The sequence below is a fragment of the Oryza sativa genome, chromosome 1 (genome assembly GCF_034140825.1).
Source record: "Oryza sativa Japonica Group chromosome 1, ASM3414082v1".
In the NCBI taxonomy this organism is placed as follows: Eukaryota; Viridiplantae; Streptophyta; class Magnoliopsida; order Poales; family Poaceae; genus Oryza; species Oryza sativa.
The window spans coordinates 14,350,849-14,372,748 of NC_089035.1; the positions used below are offsets into that span (position 1 = coordinate 14,350,849).

Consider the following 21,900-nt stretch of genomic DNA (forward strand, 5'->3'; position numbering starts at 1 on the left):
AAAATATTTTTCGCTAAGTAAAGAAGTATCTAAAATATATTTTTTAACAAGTAATAAAACACTGCCTAAGGATTTGCCAAAGTTGAGACGCTTTTAGTACGTATTTATTTTAAGTACTCCGTACTCGGAAGGAAAAGAAAAGAAAAACCAAACGGTGTCGTTGCGGTATTACTTTTGCACCTTTGCGGGTGCTACACGATTCGTGCGTGACCCAGCCGCTGATCTCTCCTCCTCCGCCTTTCCCGACATCGATCGAGGCTGCTGCGTCCCGTGTTGACGGGAACCGAGCCTCCTCAGCGTCCACGGCCACGGCCACGGCCCACGGACTACGGCGCAGGCGCCCGCCCACTACTAACGACCGCGACCTCCTCCGCCCTCGAGATCCCGCCGCCGCCGCCGCCGTCGCGCTCCCCCCACCCCTTGCCGGTCTCCTTGCCCGCCGGCGCGGCGGGCGCCCCCGTGAGGATGGCGTCGCGATCCTACTACCCCTCGGATCCCTCGCCGCCGGCCAATCCCCGTACGCCTCCCCTCCCCCTCCCTCTCTCCCTCGCTAGATCTGTGCCCTGCCTCTCCCTCCCCCGCTCTCCGCTCTTCGTTTCGTGCAGAGCGGATCGGCAGCGACTGGACTTGATCCGAGATCGCGCGCGCAGTCGGTTAATTAGTTAGGCTCTGCTTATTATAGTTTGCTGCACCTAATTGGATCAAACTGTAATACCATACTACATCGTACTGGCTGCTTCCTGTTTGTGCGTAGCAATTAGTGCTGTTATTAATGAATGAATGAATCGATCATGGCTGGCTGCTAGCTGCGCGATGGTATTTTTGTGCAGATTCGACGGGCATACAATTTTGCTGCTGTTTTACCTCCTTGACCAATCACATATTCGCCTCCTTCCATTTATTTACAAAGTGCTTTGGATGATTGCCTTGTCTCCATTTCAGGTGGTCGGCCCAGGGACACTTCGGTCGTCGTCGTCGTGTTAGATACGAGCGAAGTGTACATTGTGGCTAGTTTGTCAACAAGGAAGGATACTCAGGTAATCTACGTCGACCCAACCACGGGTTACCTGCACTACCTGGGGAAGCACGGTGAGGACCTTTTTGATTCGGAGGCAGCAGCATTGAACTATATCACTAATGGATCAAAGATTCTGTGCAAGAGTACTACGTACTCTAAAGCTGTACTAGGTTATGCGGTATTAGGGAGTTACGCATTGCTTCTGGTTGCAACGCAGCTGAGTGCGACAGTACCAACCCTACCTGGAGGTGGGTGTATATATACAGTGGCAGAGAGTCAATGGATAAAGATCCAACTGCAAAACCCACAAGCCCAAGGTAATGGAGAATCGAAGAATATCAAGGAATTGGCTGAACTTGACATTGATGGGAAGTACTACTTCTGTGAAACAAGGGATATTACAAGGCCGTTTCCGAGCCGTATGACTCTTCGGGAACCAGATGAAGAATTTGTGTGGAACAGATGGTTAGCAAAGCCTTTTATGGATATTGGGTTGCTAGGGCACTGTGTTGTTCTATTGCAGGGTTTTGCCGAGTGCCGGAGTTTTGGAGGTACAGGACAGCAAGGTGGGATAGTTGCCCTCCTTGCACGACGTAGTCGGTTGCATCCTGGGACCCGCTATTTGGCCCGTGGCATAAATGCTTGTTCAGGCACAGGTAATGAGGTGGAGTGTGAGCAGCTTGTATGGGCTCCTCGGAAGGATGGTCAAGGGCAATCTATTCCCTTTAGCTCTTATATTTGGCGCCGTGGAACTATACCAATATGGTGGGGTGCCGAGATAAAAAATGCTGTTTCAGTAGAGGCTGAAATTTATGTTGCTGATGATCCTTTCAATGGGAGCTTACAATACTACCAACGGCTGGGTAGAAGATATGGAAATAAATCATTGGAAGTCAATGCAACGAGTCAAAAGAAACCTGGAGTGGTTCCCATTGTGTGCGTTAACTTGCTGAGATATGGTGATGGAAAACCTGAGACAGTTCTTGTTGATTCTTTCAAAAGTTCTCTAGAGTACCTGAGGTCTACTAAAAAGCTTGGGAAAACCTGGATTCAGTTGATAAATTATGACTGGCATGCCACTGTAAAGTTAAAAGGGCAACAACAGACAGTTGAGGGCCTTTGGAGACACCTTAAAGCACCTACAATGGCAATTGGCTTCAGTGAAGGAAAATACTATAATGTAAAGCAGCAGCTTAAGGAATGTAAAGGATCAGTTATCTTCAATGATGACATCAATGGTGGGTTTTGCATGGAATCTATACAAAACGGGGTGGTGCGCTTCAATTGTGCAGACTCTCTTGATCGAACCAATGCTGCAAGCTACTTTGGGGCACTTCAAGTTTTTGTCGAACAGTGTAGTCGATTGAGTATATCCCTTGATGTTGATGCAATGTTTGGGTTATCATCAAGCAGGTATCCTGAATATAATGGCAGAAACCCTCGTACTTTGCCCCCTGGATGGGAGGAGCGCTTTGATTCTGTAACAGGAAAATCATTCTATATTGATCATAATACACGCACTACAACGTGGGAGCATCCATGTCAGGAGGCTCCCCAAAAGCCCTGGAAGAGATTTGATATGACATTTGATCAGTTCAAAGGCTCGACGATGCTTGCTCCAGTGAATCACCTTGCTGAACTTTTTCTTCTGGCTGGTGATATCCATGCTACATTGTACACTGGCTCAAAAGCTATGCACAGTGAAATTCTGAACATATTCAAGGAAGAGACTGGAAAATTTAGTAAATTCTCAGCTGCTCAGAATGTCAAGATTACGCTGCAAAGAAGGTTCCAGAATTATATTAATGATAGTTCTCGTCAAAAACAGTTTGAGATGTTCCTTGGATTGAGGCTGTTTAAGCATCTCCCATCCATCCCTATTTCTCCTCTCAAAGTTGGTAAACTTGCTCCCTGTCAATATCTTTCTTGCAAACTTTACCAGTAAACTTGATTTTAATTTTCAATATTGCAGTACTGCCACTTCTTTATGCCAAACAGTTTTCATCGCAAAGATGTAAAAAAATTCCTGAGTTTTAGCTGATGTTGAATTTACATGTAACTAAAATCCAATCCTACAAACTTCTATAATCATCTCTCAATGCATCTGCTTCAACAAATTACATGTGTAAGATTGATATTTTATCTTCTTGTAGCTAATTTTGGTTTTAAACAATTTTTTGGTTGAATCATGCCTGATTTTCATAATTCAGGTACTTTCGAGGCCATCTGGATGCATGTTAAAACCAGTTCCTAGTATCACCCCAGTGGCTGATGGTGGTTCTAGTCTTCTCAGCTTCAAAAAGAAGGATCTGACTTGGGTATTCTGCTTTGGATAGTTATTGTCCAGTATTATTTCTTGATATATGACTATTGTGTTATTGTTTTACCTGTGTCTCACTAAACTTTTACTCCTGCAGGTATGTCAGCAAGGTGCTGATTATGTTGAACTTTTTATATACCTTGGAGAACCTTGTCAAGTTTGTCAGCTTCTTCTTACTGTCTCTCATGGTGTTGATGATTCTTCATATCCAGCAACTATTGATGTTAGAGTTGGCTCCAGCGTAGATACCCTTAAGCTTGTTCTTGAGGTCTTTTTCATCATCCTATCTCACTGTTTATTATTAATCTCCTTTTTTGTTAATAGTTTTTAACTCGTTTGTTTCATCAAGTTCCTTTGACATATCAAGTTGGCTCACTCGCTGTCAAAAGTCAAAACTGGAAAAACACAATAAATAGCCCTTTCTAGTTTTGTGCCTCTTCAAATGTGTCCTGTAATTTTGATATCTGGCCAAAATGCTATGTTGCTGCTATGAGCACATTACTATCATGGTTGAAAACCAATGTCGAAGTGCATGCTCCTTAACTTCGTTGTGCTAGGCTTGAAACAAAGCTCAGCCCTTGGTTCAGCCTTGATTTTGGCTAAGTTATTATATCCTATCATATATTATTCAACTACTATATTTTTGGCAATGTGTAGTAACTGCTTGTTTGTAGTATTTTGGCTCTTTTCTATTTTTGTATCTTGACTTAGATGATTTCACTTGTGCTCTGCATGCCTTTGTTCTTTTACACTCCTTATTTGGCTAGTAGTTATATAGTTAACTGCAAGATTATTTGTTCAGGGTGCTTGCATTCCACAATGCTCCAATGGGACGAATTTGCTGATCCCACTTACTGGAAGAATTGATCCAGAGGACTTAGCTGTGACAGGTAAAAGTGCTCGTCCAAATATTCAAGAGAGCACTTACCTTCCTTTGCTGTATGACTTTGAAGAGCTGGAAGGAGAATTAAACTTTTTAAATAGAGTTGTTGCATTATCTTTTCATCCATCGGCCAGGGCAAGAACACCAATTACTCTTGGTGAGGTAAAAGTTTGGCTTGATTCTTCTCGATGTAGATGTTCAGAGTACATCACTTTTAGAACTGGAACTGTTCCCCCATTTTTAACTTATTTTTTTTAACTTGTTGAGCTTCTATGACAGATTGAAGTGCTTGGGGTTTCTCTTCCATGGGTGGATATGTTAACAGATAGCAGACGTGGCCCTGATTTTGTAGAGCTTCTACATGAAAAGTTGTCTAGTATTCCTGGCAATGTTGGTTCAAAGGAATTTGCAAATTCTTCAAATTCTTTCTTGCCTCAAAATGGTATTGTTGGTAGTGAAAGAGCCTCTTCTACTAAAAGCTCTTCATCAGTTCTACAAGGCAGTTCAGGAAATTTTGTGGACTTTCTCACTGGTGATTTTGACATGCCGAATCAATCAGATGCAACTGAAAATACATCTTTTGTTAATGTGGAACAAACGAACTCATTTGATGATGACTTTGATGTTAACCCTTTCGCCACTGCATCAGAAACACCTTCTGCTAAAGTGAATAGCCAGGTTGAAGAATTTGACAGTGCACACATTTATCTTAAGTTTTTTGAATCATTTTCTGGAAATATCAAGGTATTTTACGTACAATTTATCTCCATTCTTTTCATATCAAGTCCATTATATTTTATAATCTCCTTGATGTATTTTCTTGTTGAATCTATGTTGAGCTTATCCTGAATATCTTAATTGCTGCTCTCATACAATGAATGCCCGGAAATATTCAAATTCCTATAAACTAGCATAAGGTAACTAAATATATATTTCTTTTGTAAAAACTTGCCTACTTATGCTCTGTGCTGCATTGTTAAACTCATTACTAGTTCTATTCTGTCTGCTGAAATGTAGATATAGTTGTGCATTTTGATAATACCGCTGTTTTGAAAGCAAGTTGAATAAATATAAGCTATTTTTCATATGACATTACTTTCATCTTTCGGTGTATATACTTGCTTAATATTTTCTTGATAAAGGAAAATATGGCTTACTTCGAACCAATGTGTAAGTTTCAGTCAGGATTGTTAAATGTCAACTTTATTCATCCTTCCAGGGTAAGGGTCTTAACTTCGAGCAAATGATGAAGCTTGAAATAAAGCGTCTTTGTCTTGATCTTTCTGCTGCCGAAAGAGACCGGGCGTTATTATCGATTGGTGTTATTCCTGCCACAGTAGACCCAAACCGCTCGGTTGATTATTCTTACCTGTTGAAGTTGTCTAGCCTTGCTGATTATCTGGCATTGCTGGGCCATACTGTCCATGAGGATCGTGTCAATGCTTCAATAGGGCTCGAAAATATCAATGGTCATGCTATAGACTTTTGGAATATTTGTGAAAATGATGAGTCATGCACAGGTGATGTATGTGAAGTCCGTGCTTTGTCTTCATCACACGCTTCTGCCACTAGTGAGAACTCATCAATATTTGTAGAGTGTTCCCAGTGTGGAAGGACAGCATGCAAAGCATGTTGTGCTGGGAAAGGAGCCTTTCTTTTGCTTAATAACACTTACAGAGATCTGAAGATATATGGTGGGAGTCAAGGTGGTGGCTATTCAGCTCTTGCAGATAATTTTGTGTGCAAATCATGCTGCAGTGAGGTGATCAAACATGCATTATATGTGGATTATGTGAGGGTTCTTCGCAGCCTGCGAAAAAAAGGTCGTACCGAGCAAGCAGTACTGAAAGCTGTGAATCAGGTCTGTGGACTTGAATTCAGTAGGATATCCGATTTCACAAAAAGTGTTCAATATGGTCAAAAGCAATTGAAGCAGCTCCTTGATGGTGAAGAATCCCTTGCAGAATTTCCATATGCAAGCTTTTTACAAACGGTATTCCTCTACCTTATTTATGATAATTATAGTCATTTTTCCTTTTATTTATTCTTTTATTAGTATTATCCTGGTGTCAGATAATGCACCACCTAAAAGAGAACTTTTTCAACCTTTTCTTGTAACTTTTTTTTAACATTTTCTTTGTCTGAAGAGAACTCCTTTTTATTTGTCTGAAGATAATTCCTACCGATTTTGCTTGCCCATTGAGCCACTGAATATGCTTAGAGCTTGCTCTCATATTTTCTTTTTTCAGGTAGAAACTTCTGATGACTCAGAACCACTGTTGTCATTACTGGCACCATTTGGTATTGGAGAGCAAAAGTCTTATTGGAAAGCTCCACTGGATAACACATCTGTGGAGTTCTCAATTGTTCTTGGTGGTCTATCTGATGTTTCAGGAGCTGCAATAATTGTTGGTTCCTGTGGATACTCAACATCTGACTGCCCAATTGTAAGATGGCTTACTTAGTTTTCTTTTTTCTTCAGCAGGTTTTCTTAGTTTATCTAGAAAAGGAGTACAAATGATGCTAGCTGGCCAGAAATATAAACTATATGGGAATTATAGTTATATGTTGATTCCATGTCAGTTTTCTTGATAATCAGGTTCCAAGGGTGCCTTTGTAGGTGGTGATTAGTAGGGTTCTTACGTACAATGAGTTTAAACTGAAGTCATTAAATCTATCTTATTTTCAAACTTATAGGCATTCGAGTGTCTAGGCACCCTGCATTGTATGCATGGCATAAACTTGTGAAAAAAACACCGATGACTTTTAAGGCATTAAAATGCAGCTTCCTTTCATTAGCAGTTCACAGAATTAATTCATTATCACTGAATTGCAGATTTTTTTTTTGTTTTTTAGGCTGACCTTTGTGCAGGAATGTAATAAATAGGGTTTCTAAAATTTGATGTAAACGTTAAAGAAAAATATGAAGAAAAAAATAAATTTCCAATTTGTGCGAACCAACATGACATTGCCGGAGCTGAAATTGTAATAAATAGGGTTTCTAATACTTTTATTTGATGTAAACGTTAAAGAAAAATATGAAGAAAAAAATAAATTTCCAATTTGTGCGAACCAACATGACATTGCCGGAGCTGAAATCTGATGGATAGTTTTTATTTCAGCATGGAAAAGGTTCTAACTAGTAAGGAACATATAAAAAATCGTGATTTTTTCATGGGCTCAAACTAATAGACCGGTAGGTTAGGATCAAGTTTGTTGTCATAAAGTTGAGTCGAGTTGTCACTCTACCGGCTTTTGGACTAGTCATGCCAAGTCATGATTAGTAGTTGAGTTGACTAGTTTATTAGAAGGGAGGTGATAAAGGAAAAATGGGAAGCACATGAGGAAAAGAGGTGCGCAACTGGCTCCCTCTAATCTGGCTCTGGATCTAGTGGCTGGTTATGTACGGGGGAGGAAACCTAAACATCTCTCCTCATATCTCCCTATCCTATGGACTGGGCCTCCCATGCAAGGCCCAATTTTCTCTCATGCAGCCCAAGTCAAGTCATGCTCCCTGGCCTACTTCTTGTCATGACTAGTCGCATTACTTGACAGCAGAGGTTGTGATCAGGTGCAATGCTGGACACAGATGTTTTAATCACTATATTATATTTTGAAAGTGGACTATTATTAGATTAATACAATGAAAAGAACACACAAGACCATTCTTCTTGGGTGGGAAGACAACCATTCTTTCTGATGGCAGATTCTAAGAGTCAACGATCAATCACGAAATGGTGTATGAGTACTGCTAACTCCTTGAAAGTGTTTTCTTTGACATGTGCAAACTCAATTAAAGTTTGGAATAAAATAGAGTCAATAGGAACTGTGCATGATTTACTATGAACTTCACGACAGATCCATGTGACAAACCTGAAGTCCTGAACCTAGGTTTTCTGGCGGTTGAGTGTTGACACTTGACAAAGCTGCATAGGGTTTGGAAACTTGGGACTGTTGGCATGCAGTAGCATGGTAGCACAAATTTTACAGCACAGAGTAAGGGCAAATTCCACCTACTTACCCCTTGCTTCAATATTCCTTCTATTGAAAGGGTGAAGCATGGAGGCAGAGACATGGTGCAAATACACCTAGTTTGTTCACGTACTCCTGATCTGGATTTAAACGCAATGGGCAAGTGCTGTCTGTCACCTTGTTTATATACTGGGTCTAGTAGACAGGCAGAGTTAACTAGAAGATAATTTGATTTATCCATTCAGCTATTTTCATTTTTCATATTCCTTTTGGTGTATTGCTTTACTTCCTTCAGTGCTAAAAGTAACAATTGTGCTTCTTGTGCAGGTGGAGATATGGGCTGGTAATAAAATAAATCGAGAAGATCGAACATTTATAGGAAAATGGGATGTACACGACATGATGTTGTCATCTCCACATCTTTCTGGACCCGAAAAAACAAGTAGCATGAGTGAAGAGCCAAGGCACATTAAATTTCACTTCCCAAACCCTATCCGCTGTCGTATTGTTTCAATAAAGATGACACTCAACCATATTGACTCTCATTCAACCAAGTTCAGAGAGGAATTTGATCTTTTGTCATTAAGTGAAGGCACATTTTCTGAATCCAAGCCAACCACTCCACAGAATTCATTTATCCATGCAAAAAGGATTGTTATTTTTGGCAACACTCTGAGAAAGGAGACAAATCCTGACACATCTATGGGAATAATGAGGATGAAGACTTATTTAGATAGATCGCAACCACTGGGCAGATTTAGGGTAAACACGATGATGCTTTTAAACACATTCTGAGCTCTATCTTTGAACTGTGACTTAGTTCTTTTCTTCCTATTTCCCAGATTCCAGTTGAAGCTGAAAGGCTGAGAGATAATGATCTTGTTTTGGAGCAATATCTCTTGCCTAATACACCTGGAATAGCTGGATTTCGCCTTGATTTCTTCAATGTTGTTAGACTGCGGGTGACCCATTCACCTTCCTCGTCAGAGTTGGATATGAAGGAATTTTCATTGATACCTATGGAAGATAGAGTTATAAATCCAGCAATTCTTTATTTACAAGTCACAATTGTTAAGGTAAGAAGCAGTTGCCTGTGTAGTCAAATTTCACTTGCTTTGATGACTATAATTGTTCCTTTTGTGCTTCTCGTGATCTTTATTAGTTTGTTTTTTTAATAGTTCAAATGTTATTACTAAAACATCAAATCACGTCTTAGTATAAATTCTAATGTTAGTGAAGCTATTGGATCATATGCAACAACTTTCATCTGTATGATGTTGGCTGCTTATAGCAATCATTCTTTTGCTACATGATATCACTATAAGGGTTTAAGAGGCCTATGACCAAACCTTTTAGGTCGCTATGGATTTTTTAGTTGCCATCCGTATACTTTTACCTTATTTTTTCACATGCTTGTGGCTTTCTACAGGAGTCTGGAAAGCTGGTTGTTGAGGAATACCGTTTACCAGAAGTAAAAGTGAATACTCCACTCTATTATGATTTTCAAGATTTACAACAAGATGTCCGTTGTGTTCTCTTTAGATTACTTGGGGATGTCACTGCCTTTGTGGATGACATTGCCGAGATTGATGGCTCAAACTTGCGAAATCTTCCTTTGGCCACTGGGTTGTCTTTGTCAAATAAGATCAAGTTGTATTACTATGCTGATACATATGAAATGGGAAAGATTGGAAGTCTCTCAGCAGTATGATATATTGATATGTGAGGTAATGGTCTATGACTTTCTAGGTTACATTCTCTTTCTTTGCATAGGTAAGTTGTCTTTAAGTAAGAGACCACTATGATATTTTGGTTAATTAAAAGAGCATTTTACTAAGAAATTGATTTGCAGTGTATTCTCATGAGCAATTATTTAATGCCATTTCAGAAATCTAGTTTGCCCTATAATAGTTCACATTAATGTTATGTACAAATCTTCTAATTTGCTGAAGTCAGCTGGCTAGAACATGCTAAGTTTTAGAATTTTCTTCTATTGTTAGTTTGCTGATATTTTGCTGGCAACTGAACAATGCCACCATGCTGCAGCCGCTTGAGTTACTTGTATGAGATTCTGGAATAATTAATAGGCTACCAAGAAGTTTGTGGCTAATCCTCTCATACAAATGAATCGTGGAACAGGAGACAGCACTGTTTTTTCACCAAAATTGGATTGTGTTATTGCTTTCTTTATGGAAAGGGGCAAATCATCATTAATTCTAAATGGAACTTCATTGTTAGTTACAATAAAAAAAGGATGTATTTACTAGGTAAGTTCAACTATGGAACATGCATAATGTTCTTACTTACTTTGCTTTACCTTATTATAGGTTGTATCTGCCATGATGGAATATTGAACTGATCATACCTGGTGGTAGTCAGATTGATGATGTTGTAAACTATTGGTTTTACCCGGACATGCAGTGAATACAGATGCAGCCGCTGTGGTGACAAGCTGACAGCGGCCACGATGCTGCAAGAAATACAGTTGCTTTCATGATGTTTCGTTGTTTTCTACTTTGATCTTCCAGTGATCTGATTCAAGGAATCTGGGAATTTGCTGAATTTCTGGAAATTCATTTTTTTTGGTATAGAATGTCTAGAAATTCAACTTATTGTAGGTTTTTCTGCCACGAGAGATTGATTTCGCTTTTCAGTGTTGCAAGTTACACTTAAATACATGTATGAAGTCTTTATGTCTGTATAGGTGTAGGAACCAAATTTGTATGAGTTATTTTTTGGGTAAATATTTTGGGAAAGGAGTATTTACCAAATTACTAGACCAGCTATGCCAAACCCAATTCTTTCCATTTTATTCACTGGATTATAATGGTGAATTATTTGCTCCATGCTTTTGAAAATATGATTTTTCAAAAAACTTTGTACTGCATATATTAGACCACTTGTTCTAAGTTATCTAATTTATTCTATAATCAACTGGATAATCCACGGTAATAAGCCATGAATGATTTGTTTCAAATGCTACCTCGGCACTGAAATGCTGCTCACACAGTAGTTGAGTTTAGCGGGCATTTCATGTGAATGGGATTTGATGCGTGAAATTTTGTAGGGTAGCATTTCAGCTGCAAACGATGGAGTTTACCTGTTAAAGAATATCTATACGGTTCTTTCTTAATTATGAACCATTACATGTTAGCATAAATTTACTAGGAGCTTATGGTTTCAAGTCAAATCTTGAATTTAATTAGTAGAGCGCTACTGCGGATGAATTTTAATCAAGCTTCTATTTATGTTTGCCCTAGATCGTGTAACAAGGTGGCAGATTGTTTGGCCTCCTATGGTAGGTATGGTGTTTTTACCGCGGCCTCTGGGCTCTGGCTCCCCCTGTTTCTGGAGCCAAGCCCCGGCTTTTGTAACTGAATTTGTCTCCGGTGACTTAATTGTAACTGAATTTGTCTCCGGTGACTTAATAATCTTTGAAGTTTCCAAAAAAAAAAAGAGTCAAATCTTGAATGGTTCTCTTATGTACCTTAAGATCAAGGTTGATAGCCAACTTGTGAGAGAATCTCAAAGTTTGGGTTTATAGGCATTTGAGTTTCTAGGCTTCTAGCTTATAGTTTGTTTTCTAAATTTTATAGCTATTGATTCTAGTTCATTTTCTGAATTTTGTAGCTATAGATTCTTAGAACCTAGGTAGTTGAGTATTTGGACTGTTTGGTAGTTGAAGGATCTGGTAGAAACTTTAGCTGTTATAATAGGCCTATAGCAGTGATCTCCCAATCATGTAGAATGCACTGTGATAACCATAATTATTTAGTGCTCTCCTGATGTCGTTAGATCGGTATTAGGTATATCTCGAGCGAGGGTGCTAAGTATTTCAATTGGGGATGTTTGGATCATGAGATAGGCTGGAGCATTACTTTATGTGGTTCAAATTAGTTTTTGGTTATTCACATCTCATCTCCTTGGAGACTCTAGGCCGAAGGATACCAAATGATGTTATACCATCATAACAGCACAATCTTGATCATCTTTTTCTTCCACCATTTTCAGAAGCATTAACACTAGATCCTCCCTGTTTGGAACACAGGAAGTCTTACATTTGCCTTGTGAAACTGTTTTGAGGTTCTTGTGATAAATCTTTTTAAAATTCATGCATTCTACCAGTCCGCGACAACAATCCTACATGCATGTAGTTACACACCTGAACAGGTGGTAGTAATTAACAAATAAATAAGCATAATTTGTACCAATGACAACATACACAACTGTAAAAGGAGAGTTTTTGTTGGTGACAACATAGCACCCATATATTAATACATATGGCCATATATAAAGTTGCACAAGCAATGAGATGAAACAAGCATAGTTTTATTTGTGACTATCACACTAATACTGTCATACATGTGGATTTACCTCAATATAGGCGATTACATTAATAGACATGGATAGGTTCAGATTATTGACGACGGCACAACACTCACACATACAATTCTCTACTCACCCGACAATCACTTTCATATATAGTGCTGGATCTGATTGGATATTTGGGTGGAGTGATGTGTGCTCAAATGCCAATCTTCTTGGTCTTCTTCTTCCTAGAGACCATACGTGTTGGTGGCCTCTTTATCTCACAGTCAAATACACAACTGTAGTATGGTGGTATGTGAGATCTCCACGCAAGAACCTTGAATTGCCCTAGAGGCGTAGCGGTTCCAAACATGATATCTTGCACCGTTATCTGCGAAGCTGCACTAGGACTAGAGGCCGTAATCAGGCCAGAGTAATTGTGAGCCTCGTTACAGTTTCTCTGATAGTTATTGAGAATTGCAACCGGATCCAAATTTTTATTTGCCCTAGGGATATACAGTGACGCCATCACTGCCCAGGGATCAAGTGGATTTGTGCTGTTATAAATACTTAGGTTTTTCTGCTTGAATCCTCAGATGGTTGCAAGAACAAAGCTCCAAAAACAAGTGATGGTGTTCGATCTCAGTGGGCCATTGAACATGTTTACACTTGTGAAACATCCACTCACCTCGCTGGCCATGTCCATCACCAATGATGCCAGCTTGGGGTTCTCTGTGGGGTCTGAGCTTCCAAATGCACGCACTCTGAATAAGTACAAGAACGCCTCATGAGTCAGGAACTAACTTATGTGGCTGCGTGGTTCCGAAGCTCGCAATCTTGTCAGATCGGCTTGTGATTATGATCTTACTTCCATATGCGAAGCAACTCTTCGAAGCCGAGTAGAATCTTTCCCATAAACCCTGGTCGATCTCACCGTCTAGTTCAACAACAACTAGCCTCCTTTTTGATCCACCCAGGGCATCATCGGTCTGGTGCTTGGTTGTACCACAATCTTTGAGAGTCACTATGTTTCCATGTGTAAGACCATCTTTGCTGAAGAACACAATTTGCGAGAAGTGGCTGCGCACTCGCTCGTCGATGCAGGCATGCTCGACAAGGGTGCTCTTGCCCACTTTTCCTGGGCCGATGATGGGCAGGACGCCCAGATGGTCAGCGCCATAGGTGATCTCTCCATGCAACAGGAAGTTGATAACACATTCCATCTCCATCTGCCGACCAAACATGCACTTGTCCAGAAGCAAGTACATGCTGTGCGGCTGACGGGAGAGACAAGGGTATGTGCTCGATAATTTTATGAACTCATTGGCATCTCCAATGATAGTTTCTAGGCTTACAACAACCTTGAGCTCCTTCACCCTCTCATCACTATCACTGCGGAAGCAAACACGTTTGGCATGATTGAATTTAGACAAGATGAAGGAGTAACTCACTCCATGATCTTTCTCCTTCTTAACATCATGGGCTCTGAACCTAAAGGTGTCCAACGTGTAGTAGCCTCTGTACATTTCCTTTCTCAGTATGTTGAGCTGATGCAACATATCTTGGTTCGTGACGTGCCGCTCTTCTGCATCTTCAATAATGATACGGACTCGTAGTAGTAGCCATTGCAGGTTGTCCAATCTCTCCTCTTCTGTTGTTGTTGTCACACTTTCTGAGTATTTTTGATAAGGAAAGATATGGTTCTGCTAGCAAATTCACCCATAATAGCAGAAACAATCACTTCCATTCTTTTGGACAAAGGAAGATTCTCTGCTCTACTTACAAGAAGGCACTGAAATACAATGTTAACTAGGACATGTATTTATAGCTGAGAGGCCCACACAAAATAAAAACTTAGACAATGTGTATTAGAGTGCATAGGATAATATTATTGTTAGAGATAGATTATGATAATTCGATATGACTTGGTCCTTCGTTACCTTTATTGATTTGGTTTAATATGCAAATTATCATATACTCTACATATATACTTGTCCACAAGGCTCAGTACAATGTATTCATAACAATCTATGGCTCCCCTATTCCATTCTTTTTTTTGCATGGTATCAGAGCTCTAGGTATAGAAATTTGGAACATTCCTAAAACTGATGGTTGCCATCTGATATGTGACAGAAGAGATTGTTAGGTTTAAGATTACATTGCAAATTGTGCTCCCTATAATGTATGCCATTTTTAAGTAATCTGTAATTCTAGGTATTTGTCATGTAAACATATAGTTAGAAAACCATGTAATATGAGTTAGTAAAATATCTTTGAATTTGAGTTGTTTTGTTGCAAGGTATTAAGAACATGGTAGAAGTATTGCACAGAAAGAATATGAGAAAGCAACGCAACATAAATTTATGAATGGAGGGCACATAGCTGTAAGAACTGCAATATCTATATTGTTGACATATGTTACGTTCACAAGGAAATATTGTTAATGATATGGATCCACACAAAAATAATTTACAAATATTTTTTATTTTCCTCCCCACTAGCACCACAGTTCTAAATGTTTATAACTTTGGATGGTATTTAAGTATATCTGAATAATTTGGTAGTAAAACATTTCTTAGGATATTTCGATGTCATGGAATCAATTTTGCCTAGACAAAAGTTTTCACAATTTCATTTGCACATGTGGATACGACGGTCTTACGTACTTGTTTTGAAAAAAAAAAAGCTAGTGGCAACGACCCGTGCTCTTGTAGGGCTTTTCTCTTCACTACCTAATGCTTGTAATGTGGTTATATTTAATCCAGGATTGGATCAGCAAGGTGGCATTTCTACCCAGAGTCAAGCTACAAATCAAGCTTACTATGTCCATATGGTTCTAGCTTACTATGTACAAATAAGCTTAAGCCATGTTTAGATCCTACCAAAAAATTTTCACCCTATTACATCAAACGTTTGAACACCTGTATTTTTTTATCAAATATAGGCTTAAAAAATAACTAATTGCACATATTTGCGACTAATTTGCGAGACAAATCTTTTAAGCCTAATTGATCCATGATTTGACAATGTGGTGCTACAGTAAATATTTGCTAATGATAGATTAATTAGGCTTAATAAATTCATCTCGCAGTTTACTAACGGATTCTGTAATTAGTTTTTTTATTAATACCCGAACACCCTATACGATAGTATATATAATACCCGATGTGGCACGCCAAAACTTTACACCCCTGGATCTAAACACCACCTTCATATGTGAGCCCTTGAACTTTTTCCTTCAAGCCGAACACTCCCTTTACAAAATCTTCCAGCCTTTCACTGTTTCACACTCATCTTCGGAACTTCGGCTTCACTCTGTGACAATGGATCATGTTCTGAATAGAACCTGCCTGATAATCGTCAATAATCACAGGGTATTCGGATGAAATTTTGTGTAGGCTCGTGACATGTTGGAGATTCAGCCGCCTGCCAAATAAGGATCGTCAAAATGTAGTTTAATTAAGAGCAAATTGGAAATATGAATTTACTGTTTCAGCCTATCCTGGTTTGGTCCATCAGCTACACAACTAGATGGCCACAAGTTTCCGCTCACCTGCTGCCAACTGCGACCAGCTGACGCAACAAATTTCTAATTGGCGATCTTATCAATAAGCCAAAGCAGATACATCCCGGTACATGGTGCCAATAATAATATCTCATTTTTCATTGAAGTCCTATGTTTTGATTGAACAAGAATTATTAAAGGTGACCAAATTCATTTTCTCAAGTTAATATTAATTTAGAAAAGAATGTGTTACTACCTAATAAAAATACGTGTTTTTATGTTAGCAGGGTAAAAAGCGACTAAATTAGATGTCACTGTAGCCTAGAGGAGCCGGCATCCGGCATGTCATTGTTTTTGAAGGAGTTGCTGATACAAGCCAAAGCAAGCGTTGTTCATGTGCTCAGGCAGCCAAAGCAGCGCCAGCCACAGAATCGGCGTGTTTGGTTCAAGGAAAAATCTGTAGTGAGTTAAAACCGAGATGCAGTAAATGTCCAGCTCGTTTGGTCTAGTCAACACACAGCTGGAGTTTTTCATGTACATGCACGCTAATAAACTACTCCCTCCATCTATTTTTATTTTTGATAGTCATATTTTCAAATCTAAAAAAATTATTTTTGATAGACATATTTCAATCCAACAACCTATCATCTTAATGACTTTCTCAGATTTAATGCGTGGCTCTCCATTCTTCCACACAAGATTGGCTAAATGGGTATCGAGAAATATAAATATTAATGAATCACTTGTTTACGAGGAATGACTAGTAGCATGTTTAAATAGATGATAAGTAGAATTACGTATCCTTGGCCTGTGTGTCAAGATGAAATATGACTATCAAAAGTAGATGGAGGAGTAGGACATTATTTATTTTGAAATTTTAATCACTCATCTTTTTTCTAAAAAAATATAATTACTAAAAAAATGAGCGAGTCATGTCCATGTTTTAGGATAGTTAAATTAATATATTATACCCACCTCCAGGCCAGGCTTAATTTGCGTTTCAAGTTCCCGTGAATGAAAAGAGAAGAGAGTGAAGCATCAGCATTCCGGCTTACCCAATATCCGTGTGCATTGCTAGGGTGGCCATCACCATCGTGCGGCAGCCACCACCACCACACACTCATTGTCGTCTCCGCCATGTGCCTCCCTCTCTATGTCCACAACCCCTGATGCATCGACATCGTTCCTCAGCCGTGTGCTTCGGGTTAGTGGATGCATGCGGCAGCCACTTCTCTGCCCATCACCGATGAGGCACGAGAACTATTGCTGGATACCTATGCACCAGACCTAGTACTAGGGTGGATCTGATGCCCACAAGCACCATACCACCCATAGATACTAGACCTGATATCTGTAACTGATAGATATAGTTAGTAGAATGATATATGTGGGTATCAATTTTGATGCCCAATATTAGGTATGCTACCTTGTACTAGCCACACGGCTTAGCTGCTCCACCTCACCATCGACCTCGCCGCCTCACCGGAGCCTTACTTTGTTGACCGATCAGGGACACGTTGCCATGCCTAAGCTGCCCAGCCATGCTTGAGCTTCATAGCACTGGCGGCGTCGTATAGAAGAAGGGAACGAGAATGAGAGAAGAGAGAGAGAGAAGGTCATATGTGTGGTATAGATAAGAGGAAGCGTAGACACATCTGTGTGTGGGGAAAATAAGGTGGTGAGAGCATTCGCATTAAGGATCCCGTGCCCTGGACGACACTCTGTTAGTTAGTTTTCTTAATAAAAAATTGATACCAACGTCTAAATGAACTTTGATTCATCGTAATCTATCATTTATCAATAATCAATGATCAAAGTTAAAACAATGATAATATAACTATCTAAAAACATAGAAAGTACTTAATTAACCAGAAAAGCAATATCTTTAGTAGGACCTTCAATTGAGTTTCAATCAAGATTGTATCTCATTTCACTCTACACCGGGTTTACTATAAACTTTCACTTTACACATTGCACTAGGTTGGGTCATATAGTTTCATGGAATTTCTATAGTTTAATGATGTATCTTCGTATTAAGTAATACTTTCAATGCACCTAGGTGTAAAGTGGAGTATGTGCTTTTTATATACATGTATGAATGTATTGGTATATAGATTTAACTACAAATTTATCAAGATTAAACCCAAGGGCTATCTTTCTTCAGTTCCATCCAGTATTATTCTTCTTACATTTGCGAAGTTGTTTGGATTGTGTCATAGTCAATATGTTTGTGTAATTATTTTATTGATAGATCGATCTAATGGTTATAATCGAGCTCGGTTTTAAGGATCGATCTAATAGTTATTTTCAAGCTCGGTTTTGCAAAAAAAGAATTGTGGCGCCACATGTTTTTTTTTCTTTATTTCAGCCGCTCTAAGTGATTGTTATGTACCCCTCTATCCCATAAAAAATAAATCTAGAATTGGATGTAACATATTCTAGTATAATGAATTATTTGTAATTGGTTACGTCATATCCAATCCTAGCAAGGGCGGACCTAGTATGGGACATGGGGGTATAGTTGTTCCCCCATTTTTTCTTTTTAGCAAAGTTTTTTTTTGGATGGAGGGAGTATATGTATATGTTTGTTATGCATACGCATATGTATGTTTGTAACTTTGTAAAAGTTTCAAACATTTGATAATAAAAAAATGTGGGGGAGCCACTCCCTTTCTCGTTATTGATAGATCGGTCTCTATATCACCTTTCTGGGTTCCTCAGTTTCAGTGAGAGCAGTTACAATAGCGAGCTATATGAGCTACTACATTAGATTTACGCTGATATTCTGAGTTGGAGAGAGAATATGAGAGGGGAACGAAACAGGCTACAAGTCAATAACTTGCTTCAACATGAACTCTAAGAAGATTTATACAAGAAATAAAAAGAAAATAATATTAATGATGTACTCCCTCCATCTACTTTTGATAGTCATATTTCCAAATCTGAAAAATTTATTTTTGATTGGCATATTTCAATCCAACAACTTATCATCTTAATGGCTTTCTTGGATTTAATGCGTGACTCTTCATTCTTACACACAAGATTGGCTACATGGGCATCGAGAAATATAAATATTAATGAATCATTTGTTTACGAGGAATGACTAGAAGCATATTTAAATGGATGATAAGTAGAATCACTTATCTTTGATCTGTATGCTAAGATGAAATATGACTATCAAAAAAAAATAGATGTAGGGAGTAATATACATACATAGCTCGTTAGTGTATCAGTAGACTGTTATATTGACTTAAATGATAGGGCAATAAATATAACCATATCATCTCTATTATTAGCCTTGCTCTAATATCTACTCTCTTTGTTTCATATTGTAAGTCGATTTGACTTTTTTCCTAGTAAATCTTTTAATTTGACAAAGTTTATAGAAAAATATAGCAGTATTTTCGACACCAAATAAACATATATTACCAAAATATATTAAATGTTTGTTTTAGTAAATTAATTAATTTGATATCCTAGATGTTGCTATTTTTTTAAAACTTATTCAAACATAAAAAGGTGATCGGAGTATATACAAAAGAAATAAATACAAAAGAAATAAAACTTCACAAAATTAGCTAAACAAAAAGCAATTTGCCGGTGGGCTATCCTTACAAACAAGCTGGACCTTTTATTTCGGAGTCCAGATGAGTTAAATGAGAGGGTAACAATCAACGCTCATCGCTCATCTATTTCTTTGTAGTACAACGCAGGCGCTCACAAGTCACGTCCACTCATCCCTGTAAACATATACACACACCTTACTGGTAAGTACCTTTAATTGATTGGGCCCGTATACCTTGAGGTTGACGAAGTAACTGTGACCATCTCGCTATTGACAGGTATACTATTATTAAAACAATAATTAATCGTAAATACGAGCACCCATCGCTTTCGATAGGTACATCATCTATCACTAAAAAAATAATTATCCGTAAATAAGAGTATTGTGTCTTCTAGAACTTAAACCGAATAAATTGGTTCCACCGCTGAAAACCTAATCAGTTGGGCTAGCTACGGTCGCTTCACCAACAGTCATCTATTATTGTAACAGATAATAATTTAGTCTTTGCTTCAAATATGCTAGCACCTACTCCTTGCAGTTAATAATCGTATTTCTATTAGTGAGCTAGGACGGCTCTCTTCCTCCCTTCACAATCAATAACAACCAATCTCGTACTCCCTCCGCTTCATATTATAAGTTGTTTGATTTTTTTCCTAATTAAACTTTTTTTAAGTTTTATCAAATATATAGAAAAATTTAGCAATATCTATAACACCAAATTTGTTCAATTAAAACTAACATTTAATATATTTTAGTAATATGTTTGTTTTGCATTGAAAATATTGCTATATTTTTCTATAACCTTAATCAAACTTAAAAATGTTTGACTAATAAAAAAAGAGCGGTATAAAACGGATGGAGTATATACTTTCTTTGGATGAAAATTATACAGATTTGTGAAATTTTACACGATAGTTAAGCAAGTATGTGGAATTAAATGGAAAATGATTGTAATTAGCGGATAGAATAAAGTATTTAAAGAAATTAAAGCGGAGATCATTGTGATTAGCCTTAACCAATTATAACCATCACGGCAACAATCTTTATAATTGTATCGTGGAGGCAGCAATCATGATGACGTCCACCGTTCCGGCAGCGGCGACGGCGACGGCGAGCCGCCTCATCCTCGTACACGGCGCGGGCCACGGCGGGTGGTGCTGGTACAGGGTCGCCACGATGCTGCGCGCCGCGGGCCACCGCGTCCACGCGCCCGACCTCGCGGCGTCGGGCGCCGACGCGCGCCGGCTGCGCGACGCGCCCACGTTCGCCGACTACTCGCGCCCGCTGCTCGACGCCGTCCGCGCGCTCCCGGGCGGCGAGCGCGCCGTGCTGGTGGGGCACAGCCTCGGCGGCATGAGCGTTGCGCTCGCCGCGGAGGAGCTCCCGGAGAGGGTCGCCGCCGCCGTGTTCGTCGCCGCGTTCATGCCCGACTGCGCCAGCCCGCGCCCCAGCGTCATCGACAAGGTATGCAAAGAGCTTCTCGCTCGGTGTCATGCTCGAGCTGACGCCATTCTTGTTGTTCTTTCCGGTGAAATTAAAGCTTCCATGGCTGGACTGGATGGACAGCGTGAGGGACGAGGAGCACGCTCCGCCGTCGGTGAAGCTCGGGCCGGAGCTGATGCGGCGGAAGTTCTACCAGCTGAGCCCGGAGGAGGACTTCACGCTGGCGCAGAGCCTGGTCCGGATGGGCTCCAGCTACGTGGACGACATGCGCCGCCGGCCGCCGTTCAGCGAGGCCCGCTACGGCGCGGCGCGCAAGGTGTACGTGGTGTGCGGGGAGGACCTGGCCATCGTGGAGGCCTACCAGCGGCGGATGATCGCCGACTGCCCGGTGGAGGAGGTGAGGGAGATCGCCGGCGCCGACCACATGGCCATGTTCTCCGCGCCAGCGGCGCTCGCCGGACACCTTGCCGACGTCGCCAACACCTACGCCTGATTTTTGGTTTTTGTTTTCTTTTTTGGCTGCCATGCTTCTTAGCCTTGAACTAATAAGGGGATTATGTAGTATAATCTTGTGCTATGTTTGAATTATGAAATTCACTTGCTTGTTTTTGTAAACACTACTACACTGTACGAGACCCCATAATTTTTACAAACGGAACATAGCTAGTGGTGTCTTCAAAAATTGAGCGGCATTTTCACATACAGCTCCTCAAGATGCCCGTATGGAAAAATCGATTTTCCCATATGGGCCTCTTAAGAGGTCCGCATTCCGCATGCAAAAATGACATCATTTTTGCATGTGGCTCACTTAAACGCCCGCATGGAAAAATTGGTTTTTTTTCATACGGGTGTCTTAAGGAGCCGTATGTGAAAATAAAATTTGAAA

At 39.7% G+C, this 21,900-nt stretch overlaps 3 protein-coding genes and 1 long non-coding RNA gene across 4 annotated transcripts; 2 read left to right on the plus strand and 2 right to left on the minus strand.

Moving 5' to 3' along the window:
• The first annotated feature begins 202 nt into the window (after positions 1 to 202).
• LOC4326281 (probable phosphoinositide phosphatase SAC9) lies at positions 203 to 11,005 on the plus strand. The gene is made up of 12 exons (XM_015759956.3): positions 203 to 517; positions 943 to 2,912; positions 3,229 to 3,336; positions 3,436 to 3,606; positions 4,141 to 4,383; positions 4,501 to 4,965; positions 5,441 to 6,214; positions 6,471 to 6,668; positions 8,521 to 8,955; positions 9,036 to 9,269; positions 9,623 to 9,920; positions 10,521 to 11,005. Exons 1-11 carry the CDS (start codon positions 466 to 468, stop codon positions 9,902 to 9,904), a joined length of 4,932 nt encoding a protein of 1,643 aa, XP_015615442.1. The 5' UTR covers positions 203 to 465; the 3' UTR covers positions 9,905 to 9,920; positions 10,521 to 11,005.
• Positions 11,006 to 12,718: 1,713 nt separating this feature from the next.
• Positions 12,719 to 14,060, minus strand: LOC107278143 (uncharacterized). The gene is made up of 3 exons (XM_015782217.1): positions 13,370 to 14,060; positions 13,190 to 13,242; positions 12,719 to 12,961 (listed from the first exon to the last, which is right to left on the minus strand). Exons 1-3 carry the CDS (start codon positions 14,058 to 14,060, stop codon positions 12,719 to 12,721), a joined length of 987 nt encoding a protein of 328 aa, XP_015637703.1.
• A 1,341-nt stretch (positions 14,061 to 15,401) lies between these two features.
• LOC107281710 (uncharacterized) lies at positions 15,402 to 17,671 on the minus strand. Its single transcript, XR_001547471.3, has 3 exons — positions 17,433 to 17,671; positions 17,062 to 17,357; positions 15,402 to 15,927 (listed from the first exon to the last, which is right to left on the minus strand). It is a non-coding gene; the product is annotated as an uncharacterized lncRNA (long non-coding RNA).
• A 2,909-nt stretch (positions 17,672 to 20,580) lies between these two features.
• Positions 20,581 to 21,680, plus strand: LOC4326282 (methylesterase 3). The gene is made up of 2 exons (XM_015786842.3): positions 20,581 to 21,035; positions 21,112 to 21,680. Exons 1-2 carry the CDS (start codon positions 20,643 to 20,645, stop codon positions 21,505 to 21,507), a joined length of 789 nt encoding a protein of 262 aa, XP_015642328.1. The 5' UTR covers positions 20,581 to 20,642; the 3' UTR covers positions 21,508 to 21,680.
• Positions 21,681 to 21,900: the final 220 nt, after the last annotated feature.